Below are 11,237 nucleotides of genomic sequence, written 5' to 3' on the forward strand. Positions count from 1 at the left end.
ACACGAACATATCACATGTGCTCCACGTGCACGCCCACCGTCGTTCCCTTGCTGCTGCTGCCGCCGGTGACTCCATCCCGTCCGCCGCGTACACGGTCGACGGGAGAGCAGGTCTCCGAAACCACGCCCTTCTGGTTCCTGTACGGGGTGAGGGGCGAATAGGTTTTTGGGCAGCGATTACGCGATTGCTCGCTTCCGATCGTCTACTTCCTCTACGTCCGCGTCGCCTTCATCATCACCATGTCCACCGATGCCGAACGTGCCGCCGCCGAGTAAGCTGAAGCCGACAAGAAGGCCGCCGAGGACGCCGCTGCCGCCACCAAAGTCACGGCCTCTGCATGGCCTACTGGAGGGTATAACTCGTTTATCCCGTTCCTACTGTTTTCTGTTTTAGCCATGCTAGCGTTATATGCAATTAGTGTAGTATGTGCTAGCTTGACTGAATATTAGTTTGTGTTTATTTGTGTCAATGCCGTGCTAGTGATTTACTCATGGATTAATTTAATTGGAAAATTGCTTATTTACTCAACAATTTCTTGTTACAACTTACCATTAATATACTTAGTACATTTATGGGACGAAAGGAAATATATTAATATGTACGTACGTATGTACGTGCAAAGGATGAGGGCTAGTTGCGGCCATATGCAGGTCAACACTCAACACACATCAAGAAAAGGACAATTGCTGGTGATGGATCTCATCAACTAATTTAACCTCTCCAAGGACAATTGCTGGTCATGCATGGATCTCATCAAGTGGTTAACCTACTGCGTGAGCACGATGTATTTGTCATGCTAATACGAATTGTTACTTAATTGGCATGATATGCCACGGATCCAAATGAGCTTTCCAGGAGGATCCCGAGGTCTCTAAAAATATGCATCTCTCTGATTAGGATGATAGCGACCAAGGTTACTGCTTGCTGTGTTGTGTTATGTGTGCTTATATTTAGAGTGTGTGAACAGGATTGAAGTACATGAATCATTGCATGCATGCTGTGCAAAAATTGTACTCCCTCCGTTCTTTAAAGAGTGTACTTCCAACTTTGTTAGAAAGTCAATTTTTTTTATATTTGACCGCATTTCTATAATAATACATTAACATTTAGGCCATCAAATTAGTAGCATTAGATTCATTATAAAATATATTTTCATCATATACCTATTTGATTTCATAAATATTGATACATTTTTGCAGAAATTCAGTCAAACTTTGAGAAAGTTTGATCCTCCAACAAAGTTGAAAGTACACTCTTTGAAGGACGGAGGGGGTATGCCAGTGTGGTTATATGTCCCTCATACATGTGCGCTTTTTGGTGTGTGTGGAGATCACTATTTATAACCTAGCTTATAAACAATGTTTTTCCTTTTCAAGTTTTCAATATTGAATGAATACAAGCTCGATCAGTTTTATACTCGACTTGGCGGCCCATTTGGTAATTGGGGCCTTGGATGTACGAGCAAGCTTCTTTTTTCTTTTTCTTTCAAGGATTGGGTTTTCCTTTTCTCTTGGCTGATTAGGCTGGAATTAAAAAAATCTTAAATTTTTTAAAAATACAATTAATTTTCTTGTAATATTTATCTCATTTGCAAGTTGATATTGAAAACCCAAAGCGCACCAAATTTTGCTTTTGCTCTTTTGACAGTGGTGCTAATTAGGAACCAAGAATGCCAATAGAGGAATCTTTCGTTTTGATGTTAACGATGGCCCCAAGAATGCCGACAGAGGAATCTGTTGTTTTCACAGTGGTTGTTGTGCTATTAGGTCGGTTTTCGTTTTTGTTAAAATAGGTCGGTTTTCGTGAGCTGACGAAAAATGAACAAGTGTCTCCAACAACGGCGGAGCAAAGAAAAACTCTATTCTTATTAAAAGAAATAAGTTGGTGATGATGGTGTGCTTATCATCTTGCAATATAGACCGCCCGATCTATATATGATAGATAGAAAGCAAACTATGGCAATTTTACAAAAAGATAGCCGCACCTCTCTTCACTTTGCAGATAAGGTCTTTTCTCGTTCATCATTATCTCTCACAACCTCATTGTCGAGCAATTAAAAAAGAAAGCCTCTGAAATAATCTAACATGGTGGCCGCTGCTGGTGTTGTCCATCCTCATTCCTCCACTTAGTCCGACCATCAATCACCACCACTCCCTACACGTCCTCACCTTATCTCTTTCTCTCGAGATATCATTAGTTTTTACACATGAGATTACTCCTGTATGAGTCAACCACAACAGGTGTTTTATAAAAAAAAGCATCTTCATGTTTCATGTGTAATGCACGGGCATCTTGCTAGTAAATAGTGAAGGTTAAGATGAGAACTTTTTTACCCAGAAACATTCATATTTTACCTTTCGCCCCTCTAGTTGATTCTGTCTAGCTCCGCCACTCGCCTCCAAGTGTCTCTTTGGCATCATGAGCTTGAAGGGTTACTAATTGTTGGAACTTTAGTCCCGTCAAAACAAGTTTATCATTTGATTGTCTGCTTGAAGTCGGTATTGAGGCTGTCCCGACTCTTGAAGTTGAAGGCATCGGCTGATTGACAGGCCCCTCCTTTCCCCATACAGTGCATTCAGGTTAGTACAGACTATAGATACATTAAAATATGCTTTAGTTATATGAGAAAAAATCAAGGCCCATTTGTATCTCTCCGGGGCTCTGAATTCCTGGTTACAGCTCTGGCCGTGTCGGAGTGTTTTTTCAAAGCTCGTCTTAGTGTTTTGCTGTCAAAGCCATTCAGTCCCAAAAAAGTTCAGGCATGCTAGCTAGAGTTAAAATCCATAAGATCTTGACACCTAATCATGGTTGTGGCACGTGATAGCTAACTTCCACGCATCCCTATCCATGACTACTTTTTATGATAGTCAATTTCCCCTTCTTATCAGAATTCTCAATTCAACTAATCAGCTGATCGACTTAAGTTTGCATGCATTAGGATTTTGTATATATGCAAACTTTGAACCATGTGCAAAAACATTTAATTGTAGTTGGCCACCGTACATGTACCATCATATGTGCATATTGGTATACAACTAGTTTCCATGGCTGTCTTGTAATTCCACGATGAAAAAAGGAATAAACGAGCTAGTCATATAACTCACAGAAAAAGGCAATAAACAAGACCAAAAGGAGATAATTAACCAAGATTGGTGCCAGCGAATTTCTTAGCACCAGTTCTCCATTAAATAGTGACATGAAAAGATTACACTATAAAATCCACTGTCAAGTACAATGGACAACATTTAAGGAAGGAAACACATCCACTAAGAAAATTTCAAAATCCAGTGTCAGCTCTTGGAACCTATGGATACTCTAAAAATGGGCCTAAGGCTCCGAGAACAACAATATTTTTAATCAAGAAAAATAAAATAAAATGGTAGATCTATCGATTGCCACATCTCTACATGTAGACAATACAGTAGGTAGAAGGGTAGTTTAACGATGACGAGAAAACTATCCTACCTTGATGAACACATAGTTCCAACCAGTAGGCAGGTTGTGGCTATTGTAGGCGTTAGGGCAGAGTACCAGGCCGGAGATTTCGATCCAGGGTCATGGGAGCATCAACATCATCATAAGGCGACAGATCCACCATCTAAGGGGGGCAACGGATCCATGGCAACTGGACCAACCATCTGGACATGATCGAGAACTTGCACCATGGGAAAAGACGTCTTCCTGCAAAACAGGAGTTTGCGCCATTAGAGGAGGTGGTCACAAGATAGTTATAGGATTAACCATTGATATTACCTCGGTCTTTCGCAATGCTGTAGCGAATTTGACATGCGCAATAGTAGGTGGCAGCATAGCCAATGTCACGCCTTGTTGCGCTGGAGACAATGCATGTGCTGACCCTGAACGGAGCTTCTCAAGGCTTGCATTGATGTCCATGAGGTGCTTCTCCACCCTCCATTTGAGGACGAGGGACATGTGATCAGGCATGTCATTGAAGCCCCGATATTCACCGACAAAGAAATCACTGAGCATGACCTTGATCTTCAAGTCGATGTTCTGCCGTTGGACTTCTAAAAACTTGCACTTCGCCTTGTTGAACATCTCTTGGATTGAGCCAGTGTTTTGCTGCTTATTCTTGGATTTATTTTTGCTTCATTTAGCGATGGCCAGAGCACGTCTGTCTGGGCATGGCCTGGAAGGTACCACAAGAGGCAACCTTGGATGCCACAAAGGATTGCAAGCTCTTGAGCCTTCTTCGCAAGCATGTGGAAGCGCTTCCTCATTGTCGCCTTGCGCTTCGCGACGTCTGCGATACACTGGATCTTAGCCTTCCCCCGACGAGCCATCGATTATATTTGGTTGGTGTGAGGAGAAGGATGAGAAGGGGTCTATTTTATAGCCAGACTTTATAAATTGGATGGCCATTATCAGTGTGCAAATATGTATGGAAACACTAAAGATTTTTATTATGAAGATTCTCTAGATGGTCATAATGCATTGATATAAAAATACTCCAAGTAAGGGAACACGAATATTTTTATTTTTGTAGATCAATATACACCCTCAAACAACCATGCAGAGAACACGAATGTTAGTTCTGAAATAGGACTTTGGACATAAATGATAATTGTATGGATAGAATAGAGCCTTGGCCTCCAAGGTAGTTGTCAGAGACTTCATGGTTTTCAAGTGTTTTGTTCTCTCAAATTCGTTTTGGTCAATTTATTTTCCTTTGTTAACATACAAATAGGATCACACACTATGAAGGTGTTCACATGGTGTTGTAGAAAATAAAATAAGAAATGTCATGTTTAACATTCTGTGCCCCTTTTGGCGATTCTAGGGAAAATGGATTGCCGCATGGTGTTACTATGTTTTGTTTTCTTTTTTAAAATGATTAATGATTATGAAATTGGCTTCCTTTGAATAAAGAAGGATATACTCCATTTCACAATATAAGATGTATTAGTTTTTTTAGAAGTCAAACTTGTACATGTTTGGTGAAGTTTTTAGAAGAAAACATCAATATCTAAAGTAGCAAATTTGTATCATTTGATCCATCATGAATATTATTTTCAATTTTTATCTGTTAGATATTGCAGATGATTGATGTTTTAGTGTATCCACGCAGAAAAATAATGATTAGTTTAATGTATAAACATGGTCAAACATGTAAACGTTTGACTTTCATGAAAATTGATGCATACCTTATTGGAATGGAAGAAGCATATTGTACTTTTTCCATCCTGAATTACTTGTTTTAGACTTGTCTAGATTAGATATGTATTACGGAGATAATACCAACGAGCGAGATGCATGGAGACCGACTAGGATTGTCTCTAACTAATATTGAACTCGATTTTTTTTCATCCGAAATTGTTCTCTCTTTCTCCTCCTATGCTTTCAGCTCACAACTGTTTGGCAGTTGTTTTGCTGGGTCGGGGCATCCGGGTGCTATGTCACCTTTCCGAAGAAGAAAACGCCATTGCTTTCACTAATTACTAACATTGCTAGACTCAAGTTGCATGCATTACTATTCCATTATACTGAGGTTTATCTAGCTAGAGCACGAAAACCATGAGGAAAGTACTTAATAGCTAGCCTGGATACTCATGCGCTTGCTAGGCACATCCATACATGCAAATATAACCTGAAATGGATCGAGCTACGTAATCAGATCACTAGTGTGGTCAAAGATGTCTGGTTTGACACAGGAGACGTACAATCTCCCGTGCAAATTAGCCTCGATCGAGGCTGCGATGATAAAACAGGAGCCTCGAACGCGCCGACTGACACGACGACGCCGATCATCAGTTGCCGGCCGCCGGGGGCCAGGTGAGCTCCAGGCCGCCGAAGTCGTCCCACGCTCCCGTCGCGCCGGCGGGGGCGAGCGTCTCGTAGTCGTCACTGCCACCCCACGGCGCGAGCCCGTCGTAGAGGTGGTCCGTGGCCGCCGGCGTCGTCCGGGGGAAGCCGCCGAGCCCGAGGTCGAACTGCGGCAGGAAGAAGGCGCCGTCGGCGAGGAACGGGAAGACCAGGAGGGAACGCGTGTCCTGAAGTTCCGGGTGAGGCGGCGGCAGCGAGCCGGACGAGGGCGTCAGAGGCTCGGCGGAGGCCCTGCGGCGCTTGCCGCCGCGGCGACATGCCCCGCCGACGGGCACGTTGCGGAGCGTGCCGCCGTGCGTCCAGTAGCGGCGGCAGGTGCGGCAGTAGTGGCGCGGCTGCGTGGTGCTGTAGTTGTTGTAGTAGCAGAACTTGGTGTCGGTGGAGCTGCACCGCGGGCACTCCAGCTTCGGCTGCTGCTGCTGGCTCTGGCCGTTGCCGTTCTTCTTGCCCGGCGCGCTCTCCTGGACCTGATCACCAGTTCACCACGCGCGCGCATCAGTAGGTGGAGTTGCCGTACATGTAGTCATGTAAGTACGCAGTGAGCAGAGCAGTGACTGACCTGCGGGAGTGCCCGTGGAAGCTCAGTAGCGTCGGAATCTTCCGGGGCGAAGGGGCGCTTGGTGCCGGAGTTGGAGCTGGCGGCGGGGAGGAGGGAGGCGGAAGCTGGAGCCATCCTTTGCGGTGCGAGCAGAGCAGCGCATGCCCCGGCCGTCGCTTAAAAGGAGCTGCTGGCGCGCGCGTGATCACACGCTAGCTCTAACCGATCGAGCTACTCGTAGCTGACTAAGTAGGGAGAGGAAGGAGAGAGTGAGACGTAGCGGTCAGTGTGAGCTGGACCGATGGGCGGCAAGCGGCGGCGGCAATCAGATGATGATGGAGCTGACGGGTCGATCGACGGGAGCGGTTGGGTGGTGGTCGTGGCCTACTAGTAGTAGCCTATGCGAGGCCGTTCGTCCAGTTGGGGCCGCTATATATAGAAGCCGGCGGCGGGGCCCGAGGTCGAGGGTGACGCGGCATGGACGTACGGCGGCAGAACTAGATGCTCTTCTTGCGCTCGAAGGTAGCTTCCTCCACCGTGCACGGTGCCATGGTGCACCCCCACTCCCACCCGCGTCGCCGTCGCGTTCCATGTCTGGCACGACCGGCGACGGGGACCCGACGCGCACGGCCATGCCTTATTAGCAAAGTATAGGAGTAGGAGCGTTCAGTTCGCCGAGGAAACCGAACGGCTGGCCGGGTGTGGAGAGGAGACTCGAGAGTTCTCGGTCGTGGTGGATGGATGGAATCTTGCAAGTTCCCGCTGGCGGTTAACCAGTCCGGTCCAGATGTGCATGTAGACGTGCTCCCGCGGCACTGTGCCGAATACTGTGATCGACGAACGCGACCCAACTGTTCTGTACGTCTATACGTGATCAGCGAGTGGGCGTCGTCGCAGCAACATCTGCCGTCGCCGCCACCGGGCCACTGCGCAGGCGGCACGAGCGGCGGTGCCTGCCGGACACGCGGTGATACCGACGCATGCATTCACTGTGCTTTGCGTGCGCGGCGGGCATGAACGAGGAGCGATGGGGGCGGGTCGAGGTCGGGTCGGCGTTAATGGGGGCGGACGCGAGCTGGCGGTCGCGGGTCGTCGTCTCCTGTGCTCTGCTCGTCGCGTCAGGGTGACGCGACCCAGGGCCCGCCGGAGGTTGGCGAGGTAGGCGAGAGACTGAGAGAGAGGACAACGGGGGACATGGTCGGTGCCGCTTTTTCTACGCGGCGGGGCCACACGCTGACACGCGAAGGCGACGGCGCTGTCACCGACGTGGGTTTTGTTTCTGCGTTTTCTCGTGGCTGGTCGATGCTTATGCGCAGAGGGCGCGACGGTGAATCTCGGACCGAACGACACGGCCGCTCCTCGCTGCCGACGGCGCGATTCTGTGTCTCTCGTCAATGATCGCTATAGTGGCTCCTCTGCTCAGCGTTGTCAAGAGTCAAGTTGGTGTTTACCCTTCAGGTTTCGGATCTGGTTACCTGCACTAAAACAATCCAAATGATATGTCCTGAGTACTGCACAACGAAATCTAGAGAACTAAAATTGACGTTTTTACAACTAAAAATAATGTCGTCTTGACGTTTTTACAACTAAAATTGCCATCCGAAAAATAAAACAAAACACAAAGAAAACTAAAAGTTGCCATCTGCTAAAGTACATCGAGATATGTCCTAAGTACTGCACATCAAAACCATCGGTTTTGCTAAGTCTCAATCAATATTATATTCCTTTGATCTTGCATGGAGATTCTTACAACTTTTTTTAGTTTTTTCTTTTTTACTTTTTACATATATGTCACTTGACTGAGACTAGTTTAAGTATCAATCGATTGAGACATAGCCACACCCATAAATAATATATCATAGACTTTATGAGGAGACTCGTACGTGTATTTTCTTAAAAATAATCTTTTTTGGTTTGATTGAATCACTTAATGTGCAATAACTAGGTACATCTAGATGTGCCATATAATAGACGAAAAATCAAATATGTTAATTTGGACAATTTCCGCGTGAAACCTTTTGTTTTACGATGGAGATGAGGGGATTGTCTGCAGACATCGGCAAGCTCAATTCTCCTTTGAAGTCATGCTCGCCCATAGCCGAGTAAGCCCACCGTGGCCGAACTTCGGTGTTCGAAAGGTCACTTGCGTTGCTGCAATTCCGGCGCCGTCTAGCTTGACTGCAGGCTCTACGCCATCGTGCTCGTCCGATGGTTCTGTTTCTGACGAGACGAGGCTCCGCGGTGGCCATTGTTGTCTCTAAGCTCCTGGCGCCAGCGGCTGGTGAGTTAAATAAAGGTGGGCAGGAGATCCGCCGAGCTACAGGGTGTCGGGAGGGGGGGTACATGTTGGGAGGCGGCCGAGTGAGAGAGAGCGGCAGGAGAAAACTAATCTTTTGCTGAGAGTTGGTTTTAACTTCCGACTATTCAAATTTGAGCGATGATGGATAGTTCTCTTCAATTTATTGAGGAGTTAAGCCGAATGAGGGTTTAGTTGCTATATAATGCTTCGCAAAAGAGAAAGGGCAAAGGCACTGATTGACAACCCTAGCTGCAACCGTCACCCACCCCTCTTGCAGCCGCTTGGGCATTTCCCCAGACAAAGCCCACGTGGTGGCCGCACGGCAGCGACGAGGAGGACGACTCCGATCAAGGGTGGCTTGCTTGGAGGTATTACTATGAACGACAAAGGAGATGATGGCTTGACTGCCGGTCTTCATCAGGTGGTGCTCGAGTGGCGTTGGTGAAGCCTATGACAGTCGGAGGGATCCATGGCAATGATCTTCAACGGCGGTCTGGCCTGGCTACTGGCTAGGTCACCCGAGAAGAGGGCATCAGTGCAAGGTCCTAGGCTGCGCCGCGCTTGACATCAGATCCAGACCTGTCACGCTGCGACACAAATTCTTGTTTTTGATGTTTGCTTCAGGGAACCTTCATGTTTGGTTTGGGGCAGCAAGTCGACAACGTTGGCCTGGTGTAGGTATGAAAAAAAAAGGGTCTTCCCACCCTATTCCCGTTCCATTGGTATATTTATCGCCGTCGAAGAGTGTGTGGAGCCTTCTCCGACCGGACTTCCAGGATCCGGCTGATTTAGGTTTTTGCTTAATTGAAATAACATCTTTTAAGAAGTTAAACACTTATAGAAATTCAGCTAGAGATTACTAAGGGCATCTGCAACGTCGACCCGCAAATTCATCTGGTATATGTCCGTGTTTATGTCCAGATGTGGTTCGCGGACATAATACAGGAGGGAGCCATCCAACACTAATTACAAAGTATCCGGCTAGGAGGAGTTAGTAGGCATGCATGTGATCGGATATCTCTGATTAAATGTGCGGTTACCATGCATGTGCGGTTGGAAGGAGAGGAGAGAGGGACATGCAAGTGATTGTTAAGTGCATGTTCGGACTCAGACAAAACTTTCCACAATTGTCTCTAAAGTATTGAAATTTAGATGTCCGGATAGCATCACGGACTGATACAGATTCCCATCATATTGCAATAGTAAACAAATGTGTTTGATGGGATATATACCGGTGTTTGCGGGTCATCTTTAGATGCCCTAAGACAGCACAATTACACATTTACACGCCCTGCACAATTCCACGCACTAGTGAGATAGTGAGAAACAATGGACCGCGCCGTCTACGAATGTGAGTGCGTCTCGCACACGAAACACGCACACATTCCTATGTGTGTGTGAGTCGATCCGGCGGACGTTCCAAATTACTCGTTGCAAAAATATATGTATTTAAAATTAAAATACATTTAGATACATCCATATATCTAGATGTATGGATTAAGCGGCGAGCATGTTGTGCTGGGATGCAGTCCGGTGTAAACGTGAGTTGAGTGCGTGGGCAGCTTGGAGCAGTAGCAGGAGTGCAAGGGAGGCTGGATAGAGAAATGTCGTGCACTTTCGGCGCCGCACGGACGTCAACCGCTGAATCCAGAGGCGTGCAGTCTTCCAAAATTCTCGGCTTTATCCATTCCATTCCGATCCGTGCGTGCGTGCGTGCACAAAATAAATAATGCTGCAATGATCGAGTAATGATTAGTGCAGGCGTACGTAGGAATCATTTACCAGTTCCTGCATTGCACGCGCATCCGCCAGGAGAGAATGTTCAGGCCACCAACTCGCTTGCAACTGAGGTCAAATTCTTCTTCAAAAAATAAGAGAAGTTAAGGTTAAATTAGTTACAGTCCAAACAAAACGAATTAAGATGGGCGCTTAAGCATTCCTCTACAGGCCACTGAGAAGACGTAATAGCATTACTAACAGGACATGTATAAAATAAAAATAGGGCACTCAAAATCAGTTTTAGGGAGTCACAAAGAAATAAATATAAGTTTTAGGGCACCAAAATGTTGATTCTAATGCACTCAAAAAAATTCTGGCTTAGCAAATAATGTAAAATAGGGCACCCAAAAGAACTTGATCAGGCATCCAAAATAACTTGACCATTGCATACTTTGGTCCAACCATTCAAACATTTAAACTTTTAAACATGCAAACTTAAACATAGAATACAAACAACTACTCATGACTAGAGCGCTGAAGCCTGAAGATCGTTCCAGTCAATGTCATCATCCTCGTCGTCGTGGACTGCATCGTCCGACTCGACATTATCACCCTTAAGGGGCCAACCTCATCCTCCTCCTTGATCGCCTTGATCCATGGGGATATTGGAGCTCCTAAATCAACTCATATGTGGGTAGTAAGTGGGGTGTCCCGGTGTGTCTAGAAACCCATCACGTTAGACGCGGGCCATCTCAGAGCACTTTCAATCTTTCTTTCTTTTTTTCTATCTCTTTCCGTTATCCCCATGAATATGGCCGAACAATTTGAAGAACACG

At 46.2% G+C, this 11,237-nt stretch overlaps 1 protein-coding gene and 1 pseudogene across 1 annotated transcript; both read right to left on the minus strand.

The window, feature by feature from the left end:
* Positions 1 to 3,737: 3,737 nt before the first annotated feature.
* Positions 3,738 to 4,305, minus strand: LOC147987658 (uncharacterized; annotated as a pseudogene).
* A 967-nt stretch (positions 4,306 to 5,272) lies between these two features.
* Positions 5,273 to 6,774, minus strand: LOC125534512 (dof zinc finger protein DOF1.7). Its single transcript, XM_048697719.2, has 2 exons — positions 6,405 to 6,774; positions 5,273 to 6,312 (listed from the first exon to the last, which is right to left on the minus strand). The coding sequence occupies exons 1-2, from the start codon at positions 6,516 to 6,518 to the stop codon at positions 5,770 to 5,772; spliced, it is 657 nt and encodes a 218-aa protein (XP_048553676.2). The 5' UTR covers positions 6,519 to 6,774; the 3' UTR covers positions 5,273 to 5,769.
* Positions 6,775 to 11,237: the final 4,463 nt, after the last annotated feature.

This window comes from Triticum urartu, chromosome 2A, assembly GCF_056163025.1.
Source record: "Triticum urartu cultivar PI428250 chromosome 2A, HENAU_Tu73, whole genome shotgun sequence".
Classification (NCBI taxonomy): Eukaryota; Viridiplantae; Streptophyta; class Magnoliopsida; order Poales; family Poaceae; genus Triticum; species Triticum urartu.

What these genes read in the sequence shown, in the direction of transcription:
- LOC125534512 (XM_048697719.2), bottom strand. Translation starts at nt 6,518, where the DNA reads ATGGCTCCAGCTTCCGCCTCCCTCCTCCCCGCCGCCAGCTCCAACTCC. An exon ending in TTCCACGGGCACTCCCGCAG is followed by an intron (nt 6,313 to 6,404) that starts GTCAGTCACTGC and finishes ACTGGTGATCAG; the next exon opens with GTCCAGGAGAGCGCGCCGGG.